This window comes from Cryptomeria japonica, chromosome 4 (assembly GCF_030272615.1).
Source record: "Cryptomeria japonica chromosome 4, Sugi_1.0, whole genome shotgun sequence".
Taxonomy (NCBI): domain Eukaryota; kingdom Viridiplantae; phylum Streptophyta; class Pinopsida; order Cupressales; family Cupressaceae; genus Cryptomeria; species Cryptomeria japonica.
In genome coordinates this window covers 142,707,735-142,726,887 of record NC_081408.1, presented here as the reverse complement: position 1 = coordinate 142,726,887, position 19,153 = coordinate 142,707,735, and the positions used below count along the sequence as shown (strand labels likewise).

At 30.4% G+C, this 19,153-nt stretch overlaps 1 protein-coding gene across 1 annotated transcript; it reads right to left on the bottom strand.

Annotated features, from left to right (window-relative positions):
* Nucleotides 1-201: 201 nt before the first annotated feature.
* On the bottom strand, nucleotides 202-1,743 carry LOC131874960 (WUSCHEL-related homeobox 9-like). The gene is made up of 3 exons (XM_059218933.1): nucleotides 1,623-1,743; nucleotides 631-1,326; nucleotides 202-338 (listed from the first exon to the last, which is right to left on the bottom strand). Exons 1-3 carry the CDS (start codon nucleotides 1,741-1,743, stop codon nucleotides 202-204), a joined length of 954 nt encoding a protein of 317 aa, XP_059074916.1.
* Between the last annotated feature and the right edge of the window lie 17,410 nt (nucleotides 1,744-19,153).

Below are 19,153 nucleotides of genomic sequence, written 5' to 3'. Positions count from 1 at the left end.
GGGAGCCGATCGACCAATTCATATTTGAATCTGCAAAAAAATATAAAAACAATTTATATGTGGCCTGATCTATGTTTCATCTGTTTTTACCATTTTTTAAGTAGAAATAGATAAGAGAAAGGGCTACAAACATACCAAGTAATACATAGCTCCTTGTTGCAGTGCTTGCAAAGTGAATCCCTGTTCATCCATTGTTACTGGTTAGCCGTAGGAATGAAACAGAACAGCATTTGGACCGAAGAGGGCCTTCAAATTGATAGAACCTATTGGAACATCGATTGGAATATAATTGATAAAAACGGTGAATGAAGAAGCATTCGAGCTGCTCACTCTTGATTCTGCGCACAATAGATAAATAAGTCTAACGAACAGTTCTGCAAACTTGGAGATTGAGAAAACAATAATAAAAAAATGAGAATACAGTTATCATGCATATATATTTATTTAACTTTTCTGATCACAGTGAACGATAAGATATATAATTCTTTCTAATAACGGATCGACAAGGATTGGAAAAATATACGATGGTTTTCCCAAGATTTGGTTTTGAAATCATCCATGTCAAACCCATTAAAAATGTTTAACTATAGATCTCGTTTCTTGAATCTGCATAAGAAAATCTTTGCATACCGGCGCCTGAATGAATAATAGTGCTGTCATTCAGAGGCGGTGATAAGAGATTTTGGTGGGGTTTAAAGGTCTCAGCTGCTGCATGGTGATCCACATATGGAGGATAAGCTTGTCCTTCATTGTGTAGAAATGAAGAATAGGCCTGTTGATTCTGAGGTATATTGGACATTCCATGAATATTGCCAGTACATGATGTACCTTCATTCCACATTTGTGCTACTTCCATGTTGAGGTATTGCGCAGTATTAATTCCCTCAGTGTGCTGATAACCCAAGTACTGCATTGGAAATGATGCAGAACAAGGCAGCAGAGAGGAAGGCAGTTCTCCAATGAAAGAGCTTGTATTGTTATTGGGAAGGGTAACACCATATTGGTCAAAACAGCTTTGCCCAGTGGCAGAGGATTTAGAGGATTTTTCAGCAGAAGCCTGAAGATGGCGTTGTTTTTGCTTGGTTCGGGATTTTCTGTTGTGAAACCAGTAGAAAACACTGGCATCTCCCACTTGGCCATATTCTTCAAGTTGCATCCTGATCTTCTGTCTCTCTTCTCTCGTAGGATTCACCATACCAGAATTGAATATGCTCTCCAGAATTCGAATCTGTTCTGGCTTAGGATTCCATCCGAGTTTTGGGTCTGGGTTCCTCTCTTTCTCCTTCTCCTTCTCCCTCTCTCTCTCTTCCTCCCGTGACGATGATCCTGCTTCAAAATTCGTTAATCAAAAACATACCATTCAGGATACATATTCTAAAAATTCCATCTTTGAAGTCACTAGCTGGATTCGATTGTGTATTTTTGTCATTAAGGTTTCGGATCATCTTCATGATAAAAAAGATGTAGAGTTGTAAGTTGATGAAAAACATACACAATCGAATTCAAAAGCAGCTAAACGATACACTAAGATTGTTAAAATCTGATAAAATTAATCACATTTTTGAAAAAAAAAAGAAGGGAGACAGAAAAGAACAGAAAGGAAGAAAAGAACGGTTTCTTACCTTCATTGGAGGACAAGTTTGGGCCGGAGATGTTTGAAGAGGTGGTCATATGATGCCATTGATGTTGAGAAGTTGAGGGCTTCGATTTGAAGAGATTTGGCCAATGCCTGTTGGAAGTCATCCTAATATCTATTTTGGTTTATCTATGTAGGATTTTTATATGTAAGATTTTATATGCGTTATTTTATACAGGTACGCGAATCTAGAGTTTTAGACTAAAATCTTTTCAATAGAAAGTCGTGATTGATGGGTTTCTATATTGTCAAAGTTCTTCAAGACAAAATCACAACCTTATCTTTATGGATTAGTTGTACATGTGATTGTTTATTTTGATTTATTGAGAACACTTATTGGTGCAATCTTATCAAAAGACATAGAAAATTAAAGAGTTATTCCTATTAGATATTTAATCTCTAACCAATCCTAAGTTCTAATTTTTAAAAGTTGGTTGTGATGTCTTGACCTAGTTAACATTCACATCCATCCAATTTGTAGATAAGCTTTCTAGTTCATCTCATTTTCATTTATTATTTCTATTTAAATCAAATTCAAAGTCTCATATAATATCTTATTAAAAAAATTAAGTATTAGTGTAACTAATTGTTTTTTGTTAAAGTAAGCTAGAAAGGGCCCCAACCCATTACAAAACTAAAAAAACCAACTAAATAACATGTTGTTGAAGGAGAAATTAGTAAGGTTACTAAAAAAAATAAAACCAAAACACAACATAACCGAGCTCAACTAAACAAAATGAATTGAAACAAGCTATGGGAGATTAGAGTTGGGACTCAAGAGTAGCCCAAATAGGACAATTTGAGTTTTTTAGGTTGACAAGAATTGACTCCTTCTTGTCGCGAACAATAGTCCAAGAAGAAACATTAATATCTCAAAATTCAAAAGGAATAGTGTCGGAAGAGCCATCAAAGGCAACAAATGAGTTTGACAAGTGGGCTACCAAGCCTAAAAGGGTAACCTAATAGTCTAGAGATAGAGAGTTAGGAACCATGGACAAGATGCGACCAGAATTTGAAAGAGCGCCAAAAGGTGCCAAAGGACCAACAACAACATGAAGGTGTTCAATTAATTGTTGTATCATTCATTTTCGTATAAAGTAATTGTAGACATTCTTTTATTTCTCTACCATTCAGTAAATATATAACCTTCCACCACTTAGAGTTTAACACTAGGTGTACACATTGTTGATTCTTTTTATCTAATTTTTTGAATTTATTTACTACTTTAAATCTAAAACTTTACGGATCCCTCTTTATCCTCATACATGATGGATAAAAAATGATGATGATATGGAAAGATCACCCCTTTTATGAATATCAATACACTATCTTGTCCTTTTTCAATTTTCCATACAAGAGACATATATTAAACACCCTAATAATTTCAAACCCTAGCGTTAGTTTTCTTCATTTTATATTGGCTTGCTTTTACTATATTTTGACACTTTTCTAAATCTTTGCATTTTTCATAGGTCATATTTATTGCCCTAATATGTGATTTTAATGATGGCGAATCTCCCCCATCATGAGTATCATTTATAATTTATGGATTGTTGAATATTTTCTAATATGGATTAATTCAATGTTATAAATATATTTCTCCTTACAAATTTATTGATCAAATAAAATGTAGTTTGTCATGTAATGGTATATTAGATATCTATTGATTCAATATTTGTATTCTTATATTTTATCTATTGATCGCGATATTATTGCATGCATTCATAACTTGCTATCATACTAATTATTTCTATTGTTAGTTAGAATATGTAGTTATACATTATGGATATATAATAGAGCTCTATAATAGTTCTAGATGATTGATAATATTCAATTGGATTGATTTTATTCTTATTAGAGATCCACAATTGAACATTGTATCTTTTACATTGTTCAAGATCTTAGTTTGGAAAGATGATGGCGTGTACTTGAGAGTAAATGCAGATGAGAATAATTGAAATTAGCGAGGTTTAGTTGAGGAAAACATATTTTATGTTAGGCCACTTTTATCTTTAGACCCCCTAATGTACACATCAAACTTAGTAATTATTATTCAACACCTAAATTGGTTTTAGGTGCCATTTAATTTATTTTCACTACTTGTTTACTTTTACTTCACATGTGATATTCACGTATATTTATACAATCATTTATTTTTCATAGTAGACCTAATAATTGATTAAATAAATTATGATATGCAATTATTTAATATACTCAAATTACATTAATTAGATGTAACTTATAATATGGATTTCGATTTTGATGATGTAATTTAATGAAATATTATATTAGATGATTGAATTAGAGCTTAACTATGATATTGGGTTAAGTGCCAATAATAAGATTTGAATATAATGATATTTGAAAAGTTAGTTAAAGTTAAATGTGTATAGTAAAATAATGTGTGAATACGAAATTTGGCTGATTAATTCATTTTTATTTATTGAGATGTGTATTTGTAATTTTTCAACTATTTCATTTTTATTATAATTTCAATTTTAACCATGATTTTGATGTTTTACATGTTAGTGGAATGATCTTGTATAAGTGATTTTTTCAAAATAGTATTTTATGTGAAAAATATTTTAATGAATTTATGCAATCAATTTAGTGTGTTATGAGGGTTATTTGGCTATATACTATCATGTAATAGATTTAACTTGCATATTAAGTATACATGATTAAAAGATTTTCCAATAAGAAAAAATGAGTTATAGCTAATTCATGTCTTACTCCAAACTATGGAGAAATGAGCTAATTTATTACATATTAACTCATGACAACTATTAGGGTTCATCGAGTGTGGCTAAGACCCATTTTGTTTAAATTGAGTTGGTAATTTTTTATGCCTACCATATAGTTGATTGGTTGATGCCTTTCATTGGTCATTAAATTATTTAATCTTAGAGCTCATTCTACCTTGGAACTTATAGATTTCCATTTTGATGAAAAAACAAAATTAATGTTATATACGAACTTCATCCTATGGAGAAGAAATATTTAGAGCGTTATATTTTTTAAAGTTAAGAAAATTTGAAAAACATAATGTTTAATATTTTTATATTAGAAAGAGAATGTGAATTTGTATGTTTTAGTATTTCAATTTTTTTAGCGAAAAATTGACAATAATAAGTTTCAATTTTTGGAAATCTTTATTTTTGTTTAAAATTATCAATATAGAAAAAAAAATTATTTAATTCTAGAGGGGTTCTATCTAAAAGAATTTAATTGAAGTGGGTTAAATAAAAATTTCTTGAATATAATCATTTAGGATTAAATCAGATTCCTAATAGAATCTCCTCCACACCTATCAAAGTACTAAATAAACATTTTTTTTTTTGGAAAATCAAATAAATATTTAGAAATGTTATGTTTTAAATGTATGGCCTTTACTATTAAATTTATAAAATTTATAATATATATTATGTTTTATTTATTCTTATTTATTTATTAAATTTTATAAGTACTTATTTCCATTATAGGAAGACAATAATCTCTATTTAAGGCATTAGAAAAAATGACAAGCTTCATTAAGTAAAAATATTAAAAAAAATTAGAGTTCACATGTATGTCTTTCTCTCAATATAAAATAATAATTTTGATATATATGCTCAAGGAAATGTGCTACAACATAATATAGGTCTAAATTTTTTTGTTAGTAATAATTTAAATATTCATAGTTTATAAAATATTACTAAAAGATATTTTCATAATAGAAATTGAAGTAATAATATAATTTCAATAAATCATCAAAAATAGTGAAAGTTGCGTGACATGGATTAATGCCACTCTATTAAAAAATATTAAAAAATTCATTAAAAAAGAATAATATGGATCAATTGAAATAATTTTGATGAATTTTTTTTCCAGATAACAACTATTGTAAGATCACCTTAAATGTAATTAAAATAAAAAATATTTTTTAATGCAAGAATCATTATCTTTTCATTGAAAATGAATTAAAATGTTTGCACTGTAGATCAAGTTTGAAATTTTTTTTATGAAATTAAGATATATAATTGTATACACATAAATCTGGCTTGAATAATTAATTTGATGTAGAGGTTATTTAAATATTCCTCTATTATACAGTTGAATTCCCCAATTTAATTATATATTTATTTTCCCAAAATTATTCTAAAATCCTATTTAATCCACCCCACTTGCATTTTCTTACAAATCCATATCTTCGTCCCCTTTTCCACCTCATCAGACACATCAGCATGTGACAAGTCAGAATAGCTATTTTGCAAATTAAATTGGTCAAATATCCTCACATCACATGGGTACTTGCACCATACATCTAGGTGCTTGGATCTACACCATGGGTAACTAGACCTTCCTTGCTCCATACATCTTAGGTACTTCAATCTTACATTTGGGTACTTGGACCTTTCTTGCTCCATGCTTATTTACTAAAAGTTGCTTCTTGAGCCCATATTTAGCAATAACTATGATCAATCCATCTCAACCTCCATCTACTTGGCCTTACCTCATAAATGATCTTTGCATCCTCACCATCCAATTTGGTAGATTGAATCTCAACCCTTGATTCCTTGCCATCTCACTCTTGGCCTTGGAAATTCTATAAATAAAGCCATTTCCAACATGTAAATATCTCTCTTATCTCTTATTTTTTCATCATAGTAATGTTCATTTTCATCTATCTGATGCATCAATTTATCTTAGCTTATCTTATTTAGCGTGCTTTTTATCTTAAGATCTTGTTTATATCATGCTTATATCTTCATCTTCGCTCCATATTAGCTTGTATATCTTGCATTTAGCTCTCATTTACATTAAATTGCACATCATTTAGTAATCTCATTCTCTAGTTTGTCATCTAATTGAATCTTGTGCACAATCTAAGAGCACTTATCTTATAGATTCAATAGGCCCTTGGAGATAGAGGACAATGGGATGCCCTTGAGAGATTTTTTGTATATTTATATTTATATGCTTTGATTGAATCTCATGAACTAATATCTAATTGGTACACTTAAGCTAACTCCCTTTTCTTGTGTACAATAACTAGTTTCCTAATACTATATGGATTAAAATGAGCTTATTATGTCTTCGTACATTTAGTTTCACAGTTAAAACATTGCATTGGTGAAGTGACCACCAAGGTTCAAACCCCTGTTGGGCCACTATGCTCATAGGTCTTGTATCTTCCCTGGTCTGTTGTGCTCACGAGTTTGAACAAGTGAAGTGTGGGGATGAGGTCCCCCGTTTGTGGTCTCACTAGTTCATAACTCTAGATCAAAAGTGTTTCATGTGGAACTAGAGAGTGTGTCATGCCAACATCACCAGTCACGTTAAAATTTTTACCAAACATTATTTAGAAAAAAAATGAAAATGAACATACTATATAAAAAGGGAATATATGAATCCATTGACTCATGCTAGAGAAAGTCACCAAATTTAATTTAATATCATAGAAACAAGAATCAAGATCTACATCCAATAGGTATGTAGGAAAAATACTACAATGAGAACTCTTAAAATGACCCTATTTGATTAAGAAATATTTATTGGTAGTTTTATTAAATATGTAACTTTACAAACTTATTATTATACTTATTTTTATCTAAAATGTCATTTTCATATAATATTTTTAATTCACTAATTTTTCTTCATGTTGGATAATAACAACTTAATTAATCAAGTTAAGTAATCGCTGTGTATGAAAGCTTACAAGAGTACATGTGCATTTTGGATAGCATGAAGAAAACCTTTATATCTATAGGCATGTTTTTTTCAATGCATTTCATGTTTAAATAGTGAGTTATAGTTGTAAAGATATTTTTTCCAATATGATGCTCAACAACATTATAAGATATAAGCTACATATTGAAGGTTTGAAATGATATTTATGGAGAAATTATGTAGAGAGGTCTAAGTATTTGATTAGTTTACAATATTTTTAAATAATTAAATGGGTTGACACAATATGTTCCATCTATGAGGAGAAATTCATAATCTTCATTAGTTAGTTTTTATTGTGTGTGGTGTATCAAAATTATAAATTATATTGATTACATAGAATAAATTTTAAAATACAAATGAAACTAATAATAAATAGACTAATATAAGTACTTGGCTAATACTAAATTACATAGAAATACATAAAATCTCAAGTTACAACATAATTTTGAAAAATAAGAATAAATTAAAGTAGAACTATAGATGCTAGCACACTGGAGACATTTTTAAGAGAAAACATTAAACTTATATAATCTAGTTTCAACAATTAATTTTTTATTTAATATGGTAAGAAAAGAATATGTTAGAATGTTGAATATAAGGCTAGTAGAATTTTGATAGAGATAAACAATAATAAAAACTATAAAGTAACTCAAATGTTAAATACTAGCTTAGGGAATTGGTTGTAGTAGTGAAGAGGAATAAATGGAGTGTAGGCAATGAGCTATGATAATGCACTTGAGGAGACTTACTATATAGAACAACTACAATTAAGGAGGGATAAAGTACTAACTACTTTCTTCAAATTGAAAGATGAAGAAGGATGAGTGGAGTTACAAAATCCTCCTTCAAATCAATTTCAAGGTATTAATAAATAAAGGGTTCAAGACAAAAGTAATGTAAAAAATTAAATAATGAACAAACCCTTTGCTCAAGGAAGCAATGCAATTTCAAAAGAGTGTTGTTTTATTAATTATTAAAATTGGGTTCAATTATTGGTTTTAGGGTGATTATTTTAAACTCTCACTATAATTGTAAAATTATTGTTTATTTTGCTCATAAACAAGTAAGACGAGATCAAACATCACCCCATTCTTTTCAAGGTGCTTCCTTGAATCTCATTATGACTAGGTTTGAATAGCTCGATGTAGGTAATTGAAGTAATCAGTTATTTAGTTATTTTATATAGTTAAATAAATTTTAAAAGAAATTAGTTATAGGATATATATTTATATAGGAATTTAAATTGTATGTATGTATGTATGTATGTATGTATGTATGTATGTATGTATGTATGTATGCATGTATCCATGTATGTATATATGTATGCATACATATATACATACATATATTATACTTCTATAATAAAGATATAGGTAATTTAATTAGTGAAAAAATTAGAATAATTTATTTTATCTATGAACCCATTAGCTCATACACTAAATATATAGGGAACGAAATAGGCTAAAACTAAAAATTATTTACCAAGATAATTAATATTGAAACCATGGTATCATGTAAACACCCCACGCACATGGGATACAATCTTAAGAAAATAGTAAAATTATAATGACTTCACATAGATGTCTCATGAACACCCTTAATGAGGGAAAAATAATTGTTAAGACATCATAACTTTAAACAACTCACATCTCTAAATCTAGTACCCTATTTTGAAGTTCACTAACTTGTCTGGGTCCCAATTATCATCCAAATAATTCATTTTTCTCTCTAGAGCCTAAGTAATATATTTTTCCTTCAATTTTTTTAAGAAAAAATGATGATAATAATATTAGTTATGCTTCATGCCCAAGTTCATGAATCCATATGAAAATGAATGCCAATATTTTTAAGGAATATTAATTAAAATTACTTTTCAATTATCATTGAAATCTCTTTAAACTTCTTATGCCTATTTGAAATACATAAAATATAAAGAGTTTTGCAAGATAAATGGCACCTTAGTCCTAAGTCATACAAGTTGTACATTATTGAATCTAATATAAAACCTTTAGATCACAAATAAAAATTATTACAGATACCATACAATTTTACCATGAAAAATTTGGTCTCAAAAGAGTGTTTTAAAATATATTTACCCTATTGCACTTTGTGTTTTTGATAACATGGAGATATATTATCTGATTCTCTATTGTGACATTTTTATTACTCTATTGTTTTCTCTTAGCCCTTTCTCTTTAGAGTAGTTTTCTTGATATTAATGAGACCCTTTTCAAAAACCCCTTATACTACCCCTCATAAAATTAAAATAAAATTTTTGGTGTAACCATTTAGGGTAAATGGGATTCCAAATATTGAGGTAACAATATGGATCATAATGAAGAGACCTTTATAACTATCACTTTGTATCACCTCATAAGAGAGAGAAAATAATTTTTGAGGTTACAGAGAGAAATCCTAGGCTAATAGGAGGAGGTTTTACATTAAAAAACTTAAAAGGCTCAGAATTGATTTATGGTGGTCTTTTATTTTTTGTTATATAAACTAATAGTATGGCTTCTAAGAAATAAAAATATTTGATAGTAGGGCTAACAAAAAAACGTGCATTGTAAAACTAAAAGCATTTGATAGTGAAATGCAATTCAATGATTGTGATTAATGCAATATTCAAGGAAAAGAGCTCAAATTGGATGTTAAAATTATATTTTTAGAAGGCCTTGACTCTAATAGATTTGTTTGATACAATTCTTTTTTCTCATTACAAAAGATATTTTGATATAGTGGTGTAAATAATTTAGTTAATGGAGTATAATAATAATTATTTATAACTATTTATGGTCACCACTCAAATATGTGATGTAATTTAGATTCAAACATATCATTTAAGACTCCTTAGGTAAAGGATGGTTTTTGTGGTTAGGGATTTTATTTATTAGAAGTGACATTTTTTAGGATCTAGCAGAGGTATTGGGATGCATTTAATATAAGTTGGGTAAGAGTTGTGTAGACAAAGTTCTTTGAAAATGATTGATAATGAGCTTAGTAAGATATTTTTTTCAAATCAAAGGGCCATGAAGTTAGATGTTGACATGTTACTAATCATATGATGTACCATTTCCTATATTTTGTGGTGGTATTTTTATTAGTTAAACCTTTGGAAATAATCCTTAAGCCATGATTGTGAAATTAATGTAGCAATTAGTAGCCATCATTATAAAGGAGTTAGTCTCCTATGGAGTACTCACCTTGTAGTTATGCTTAGATAGCTTGGGTATGAATAGTTGTTGCATGATCCTATCATGTCAAGTAGTAAGGTGATAGCCTAAACTTGAGGTAATAAAGGTGGCTAGTGGACTCATTTTATGCATATGCAAAAGGTAGGATTTGTAGGGAACTAGTATATTAAGTGTTACCTTCACTAGTAGATATGGAAAATCTATCATTGGCTCACTGAAAATAGGTTGTACTATCATAGAAAGGTAACTCAAACTATCATCTATAACTATTTTTTTTGCATTTTAAGAGCTATCCATGCTAGGGTTTGTCAAATTCTTCTTGGGTGAGTTCGCACTACAAGATACTCAATGCTTCAATGTGGTTATCAAATAGGTTTTAATTACAAATTTAATATTGTGTCTGTCCAATGCAAATGTCCATTCGTATCATTCTAGAATATTTTTTCATTAGATCTCAAGAATGGTTATTGTAGGTATGAATAAAGAGGTTAGACCGAAGGTGCAATTGTTGCTCTATGTTATCCCCTTCATAGTGAGAGGATTTAGTATAGATGATCTAAGTAGATGAAATTGGTTTCTACAAAAGTAGTGTGGAGATGTTATAAAAATGTTATCCAATTTTTGTATTCATCACTTTTGTGATGATTTGGAGGTGGGTAGTGATTACCTAGTCAAGTTCTTTTTTGTTGTTCTTCTATACATATATCTTGACATTGAAGAGAAATTTGATGATGTAACAATATGGTGTATGTTAATAGGTTATCAAAGGAGTTTGTTTGGAAATGAAAATGTTACTTGGATGGAGGAGATGGTGGGATCTAGCCAAGATCCAAATAGTCGAAAAGAGTGTTAGGGTGTGGTATAATGTTGTGTTTGTCTAGTTTATGCATTATTTTTTCTATTGGTTGATGGTCGTGGATGTAAATTTATCATGTATATGATACTATTAGCTAGACATTTGTATGTCTTCATAGTTGTTCTAATTAAGTAGTTTGTTAACTAAGATAAGATATGAAACATTAATCAAGTTATAGGAACGAATCATCCCATTATTGATCTAAGACATTCAAAGTTTTGCTAAAACAACATTAATGAGAATATAAAATAAAACTATAAATGCATAAAAAATTTATCTATTGAATGGGATCTAAGAAAAGAAAATTATGTTATGTGAGAGATTGAACTAGATCAACACTAACCCAATATAACAAATAGGTTTGATTAACATAACATGGCCTTGAGATCCTCTTGTGTTTATTTACCCTTTCCACCTCCCTTACTTTCCTTTGCATGGGCCACCATTAAGATTTATTATACAATAATCAACGTTCAAAAACAAACTTTATACCATAAAACTTATGAAATTGACAAGGGGAGTGGAGCTAGTACGTGGGTAGTCGAGGTCATGTTATTGGCAGACCAACTTGCATGGCCGATTACATTACTCGCTCTATGTTTCATATTTAAATATATAATGGAAACACTTTGTTACTAAAACATGTGGCATTTTTAGTGGGAAGTTTATTGAATTGAATATGTGTATATTTTGGGGATGGTTATGACATGTTTTGGTAGGTTAGGTGCTCAACCGTGGGCCCCAAACAATGCACAAACCATATCACGTTCTAGACCCTTCGCACATACTAACTCCTCTCACCTATTTTAAACAATAAAATTAATAAATTGGATTGGTCAAATATGACATGCGAAATGCAATCAAAATTTAAAAAATAACCCAAAACAAATCATAAAATTTCCTCAACTGTCTCTTTCAATTTCATTGGTTTGTGCCAATGAAAAAGAATATAAAGACAAATATAAATATGGCTAGTGCTAGGGATAGATAAAATGATTGAAACCCACCTCCTTTCCCACTACTAAATGCCACTTAGTAGCTCATTTTTATATATTTTATGTTTCAAGTATTAGTTCCATTTGAACTCTTGAAATGCGATTTTATATCCACCCACCTTTCTTTTATGATTTTTTGTGAGTAAATATAATATCATTTAATAAATGATAAATCAAGCATCTATTCATTAAAAATAACCTTCACATATAACCTATTAAATCATTGTTTCAATTTACTATTTAATTCTAATAAGTTTTTCTTGAAACAACCTGTAGACACATCAAGAGAGAATGACATTTCCTACCTATCCACTTGGTCCTCCTACTTCATCAATTGTGTAGCTATTAATAAGCTTTAACATATCTACCATTATATGTGCACAGGATTGAAAGAACAGGATCAAATAGACATGCAGGAAAAAGGTTTGTAGCTTGAATTAACTTTGAATATTAAATTCCATCATTTACAATAAGAATAAAAGGTGATATGAGTGGAAACACGTCTATTATTGAAGAACATCTAGATATCATTGAAAAACGGAGGAGCTTACAGTACAACTTCTCTCTATCTCGATGAAGAAGAATGGACTTGAGATCCAATTGCAAAAAATATAATGAGGGGTTTTTATTGGATAATTTAATATTAATTTTTTAAAAATATCATTTAAAATAAATGCTCACCAAACAGTTATAAATCGTGTAGTTGCAAATCAAGCAGCTATAAATTGTACCCCAAGAAAGACCAAAAATCCCACAACTTGGAGGATAGTGATTCACCTCCACTTTGAAATGCATTTGTTTCTTTGAAATAGACAAATCTAAAAACTCTTAAAGCTCCATCCATTTGAAATCATTTGATATTCTCCACTTTTCATTGCATTTGTAACTATTAAATGATATTTCTCCATTTTTGCACACATTTGTAACTGTTTGTAACTGCTGACAAATCTTTTTTATGTACACACCATGTTGTGACTATATAGGGGCACCTCTCAAAGTAATCAATGAAAATGTACAAGACCTACTCAAAGATTGGTAAACACATTCCTCCTCCACCTCAAATATCTTGAGTCGAGCATTGAATTTGACATGACTTCCCTAATTTCATTTTTCAACTTGCAAACACTCACAAACCATAATTAAAGATTCTAATTTTTAACCTCTTTATTTAAGAAGTTTAGTTTTACTTTAAAGTATATTTTGATACCCCTTTCTAATTCAATCTACAATTTTATAAATCTATATGTCTATAAAAGATATATATTTATTTATTTAGAACTTATTTTATTAATATTTAATAAATAATTATTTTATAATTTACATATTAATAACTATAAAACTTCTCGATGTAATTAAATAAGACTATAAAAAAAATACTTAAAGCTTTTTCATAAAGCACATAAACATGGAATCTTTAACATCACTATTTGGAGTGATTTGATGCTATATAACAAGGTCGGATTGTAGTGTAGCTCCCACCAAATGTTGGTAGAACTATTTTTCTCTTTAGAAAATAGAGAATATGAGAGGAGCCTTGAATTATAATTGTATGTTATGTATTTAAATGTTTAGGTCTTTGTAGTGGATTTGGGAAGTATGAAGAGTTCCTAGTGAGCTACGAACTGGATTAAAAAAATTATTATAAAACCATATTATACTATGCTAGTTGTTTATTTTGCATGTGAATTGTGTATTTGGTACTATAGACACCTAAAATATTTATTTAATTATTTTATCCTAAGTTTTCTATTAATTAAATAAATTATTATTTATTTAATTAATTCATTAATCCTCTTCTAGGTCTTTCCTCATTTAAATAAATACTTTTATTAATTAAATTGTCCTTTTCCTAAATTAAATAAATATTTTATTTAATTAATTGATCCCAGTTCCTCTATTAATTAAATAAATCTTTATTTATTTAATTAATTCATTAGCTTTTTCCTTCAGTGACAATCATTTATCTTTTATTTTCCTCTACTGACCCTCTTACTATTTTTATTATTTCTTCTACCTACCCTTTAATCCTAGACGACCATTAATCTTTACACCTCTTGATCGTATCCATCCATTTCCTACAGTGTTATCTATATAAGAGGATACCCTCTTCCTTTCCTAACCCTAATCATCCTAATTGATCATATGCAATCAAGCCTTCAAGCGATCAAACAACATCATAACCACAATCCATTCTTTGTTGAGCTCTTGTGCACACATAAAATGTGAGAGAAAATATATCAAACAAGATCAATGGAGATAGGACACAATGGAGATTGAAACCCTACTTGACATTTGAATGGTAATATTGTTTTATTTTGTTGATTTATATGATCTTAGGTATCTCTATTGATATTGGTGAATGTTTCACTATAGGACTTAGATTGTTTGTGGTTGAATCTTTATGGTTTTACAATAGGTTTTCATCATCAACATATTTTCACCATATACATTTTGGCATTCTCAGTGGGACTCTTATCCCTTTTAATTCTAACATTTTATTTCTAGATCTATCTTTCTTGTGAAGTTGTAGGTCAGATTTACAACAATTTTAAGTTTTTTTGTGTCTTTACTTTCTATTTTCGTGCTTTTTTTTTTTTGTCAGTTTTGCAGGTCTCAAATTTTGAAATCGTGTTTGTGCAATCGTATTTTTGCTTCTGCAATTTTAAATCACATCTATGTAGGATCTTTTCATGCTTTTGTATTTTTTGTTTGATTGCAAGTGAGGTTTCATGAAATCGTGTCTATGATTCATATTTCTATGTTTTGGCCTAGAAATCGCATCCTTGTCGGTTGCTTTCACATTTTTGTTGTTTGTCTATTTATAGGTTCTAGATCTATTATTATGTGTCTGTGTTTCACCTTTCTATGTCTGTGTTCATAAATCACATTTGTGTTTAGTATAATAATGTCTTTGTTTTCTTTTTTGGCATATTTTCATTTTTTTAGGGTTTTTAATTTTAGTTTTTCCCTAGCCCCTTGCATTGGACTGTCGAAGTGGTGTAGCTATTTTGGAAAAAAGAAAATATCATATTGTCGAGGCACTCCTTTCACATTTGGATTTGGATTTTTAAAATTTACCTAACTAGTGTGCTTGTACATGGGAGTAATCTATCAAAACTACTAATCATTTGTTGCAGGGATAATCTAGGTGTGTGTCTTTCGATTTTTAGTCTAATTACGGTCACATCTCTTTTTTATTTGGGGTTAAAGAACTTGTTTGAAGTGTTTGGTGCTCTTTGCACATTTTATGTTTATAACCCTAGAGTTGATAACAAAAGTATCCTCTCCCCTCACCTTCCATTGGACCTTAAGTGTAACAAAAATTGTTATCATCTTCTATTTAGGTAAGGGGGCTTGCCTCCTGAGTAACCCATAAGGCCAAGTGAGAGGGAACGACCCAAGTGGTAACAAGCTAAAGCCAAGCTCTTCTGAACTATTATAAATAAGTGTTTGTGATGAAAGTTGCAAGAAACAAGTGTTACATGATATCGTAACAATGTTATGACTCCCTTAGTGTCCCCGTGACACGTAAAACCTTGTGGAGCATAACCTATACAATATTGGGAGGCCTTCCTTAATGGAGTGTAACATGCTGCTAATTATGGCCACTCGAACAGATGCCCTTACTAAAAACCCCTTGTTTTAGAGGTCAAAAACATTCTAGTTGTTGGTACAGGAGGTTAGATGTCTGATGGCATCTCATATTCTTATGTATCTTACTAGAAATACAAAGTTCTCCATGGGGAGTTTTCATGGGAACTGGTGCTTGGCTGCCCTAGAGAAGTGAGTTTCGTGGACTAGAGCTAGTGGGGTCAAACATATAAGTATCCACTTTGAATAAGTGTATTTAGCAAACCAAGTAAGATCCAAGAACTATTTTCCTAGCTAGCCTTAGGATTTGTGCATGCGTGTTTTTATTTCAAATTAGACAAACACCTTCAAACATTGTGTCTTCACTATTTGCTATGTTTTATTATCAGAAAAAGTCAAAACATTGAGATTTGGTCACATTCAACAACTTCACAATTGAACAAGATTGCAAAATGTTTTGAGAATCATGTCTGTATCATCTTAAATTGTGTTTGTGTTGGAAACTGTGTCTAGATTATCATAAACCACGTCTGTGTCGGGAAAGCGCCTCTACATAGGGCAGAATTGTGTCTATGATTTAAAAAAAAAACTAACATTGTCATCATAAACTATGTCTGTGTTCATTGTAACTACATCTCTGGTAAAAAATCATGTTTGGTTTTATTTAAATTGCATTTGTGTTCAAAACTAAGAAATTACAAAAGATTTGTTAAGAGAAAAAGGACTTAAGTTTTCATATTCAAAGAGCTTCTAAGACTGCTTCCAATAGGGCTTCATTTTTTAGTCAACCTATCTTGGTCACACCTATTCAATCATTTTCCTTCATTTGCGCTCCATATATATCTTCCAAAAATTGAATCAAAAGGTTACTTTGCTTGTCTCTATCACACTTTGCAAATATACTATAGCATGTCATTAAGTGGTACCCGTATCAGATCTATCATCTTTGGGTCTCATTTGGCCATGTATAGTCAAGGTTGAGTTACCTCATCAAGAGATATATCATCACTTTAGAAGCTACACCTTACTCTAGATCACACATATATCGAGCCTACATTTTTGGATATTGCAAGACAACCCTAGATTCATTCCATCTCATATCCTTTCTTGGTCTTCTATAGTCTTCATATTTTCTTCCATCTTTCATTTTAGCCAAGGTTAAGTTCATGGTTGAAACCTATTCCCAAAGGTCTAAAAGAGAAGCCAAAGAAACTCTAAGATCTCTCAACATGAGTACCTATATTTTTTATGGAGATAAATTTTATAACCCATTTGACAATTGCAGTAATATACCAGACAATGATAATGAGAATAACAATGATAATAAAAATACATCTATCAATTCCGTAGACATTGAAGAAAATATATAGATACAAGGTTCAATAGATTGGTTGAGGAAATCATGAGAAGAGATAGACAATACTTCTTTCAAGTCATGGGGGAAAATGGAATGAATCTGCCTCATGATTTTGATATGTCATAAACTATAGAAGAGGACCCTAATCAAGGAAATCAAACAAATGAAAATCCTAGAGGATCTAATGGTGGTAATAAGAGAGAGAATTTTGTTCTTGAGTCATCTTCATCCTTATTTCAAAAACCAAAAGTTCCCAATACCTATGCTCATGCCAATTTTACTAGGAACTCTTTTGAACAACCCTGTAGTTGTCCTCTCCCATAGAGGAGAACTATCACTACACATGTTCATTATGATAGCTGAGATCATACTAATGCATACAACTACACCCAAGAAAATATTCAAAATCATGATATGACTGGACCCCATACAATATTTGGGGGCAATACTCAAGATCACTCTTATGATACCTCCTATCCTCATGGTCATGACATGTATCGACCTAGACCTAGTGTTCCTCACTACAATACCATACCAAGTGGTCCATATCCAAGTTATAACTATGTTCCTCCTTAATATGAACACATCTATGATCAATACCATCCATACATGCATTATATCCCTCCTCGTCCATCCAGTGACTAAGGCATGGGACTAACTCAAAGAAAAAAGACACCACCCAAGAATGACTTGCAATACCAAATCAAGGATTTGCAAAAGCAAATGGTAGACATGAATACACCAAAGCAACAGTATACAATGAAAGACATATGTCCTTACCCATTTGATAGAAGCATTAGAATGCCTCCATTTCCTCCACATTTCATGACACCAAAATTTGATAAGTATAGAGACAAAGGGGATCCTAAGTCACACATAAGATAATTTTTCACAGCTTGCATTGTGGTGGCAAGAGAAGAAACATATTTGATGAGATTGTTCACACAAAGTTTAGGTGGAAAAGATATGGAATGGTTCTCACAACTTCCACCTGGAATTAAGTCATGGAGTGATATAGTAGAGGATTTGATACAACACTTCTCATATAACATCAAAAAAGATGTGTCAGTAACTACCTTGTGCAACACTAAGGGAAAAAAAAAAAAAAGGGGGAATCTTTCTCTTCATTTTACAGCAATGGAGAGGTATTTCTAGTCAATTCTCTTGTGATATCCCACAAAAACAAATGGTAGAAATATTCACTCAAAACGTCAACAAGGATATTGGATATGAGATAAGAAAAGCTTGTTTATCTACTTTCAAAGAGGTCATTAGGAAAGGATTGGCAACAAAAAAAAGTCCTTATTGAACAAGGTATCATAAAGCTATTCATATAAAACAAAGATGAATCAAATGGGAAAGACAAACCCCATTTTTGGAACAAGAATAAGAACACAGTCAATGATGGGGTAGTAGATGCAAATGTTGTAAAACCAAAAAATGACTTTCCCTGATGCAAGTTCATCCAATACAAGAAATCAAGTGAACACTCGAAGACCATCAAAGCCTTGAAGGAAATACACTCCATTGGGAGAGCCAATTGAGACAAGATTCAAGAAATTGGTTGCAATCACACTTTTAACACTACTAGATAATCCACCTTAAGAACCAAAATTAAAACCTGTGTTGTGGAATGATGATGAGTATTGTGAGTATCACAAGAGAAAATGACACACAACTGGCAATTATCATAGATTGAAGGATGTTATACAAGATCTTATTGACTAGGGAAAAATAGAAGTTTATGGTCATACCTCTAATAAGGAACATGTGATGTTTAAGGAGCCATTCCCTAAACATGATAATGGAAAAGAC

Coding starts and splice junctions, on each gene's coding strand:
- LOC131874960 (XM_059218933.1), bottom strand. CDS start 1,743: ATGACTTCCAACAGGCATTGGCCAAATCTCTTCAAATCGAAGCCCTCA. Junction 1,327..1,622: donor AAACTTGTCCTCCAATGAAG/GTAAGAAACCGT, acceptor ATTTTGAAGCAG/GATCATCGTCACGGGAGGAA. Junction 339..630: donor TATTATTCATTCAGGCGCCG/GTATGCAAAGAT, acceptor TATTGTGCGCAG/AATCAAGAGTGAGCAGCTCG.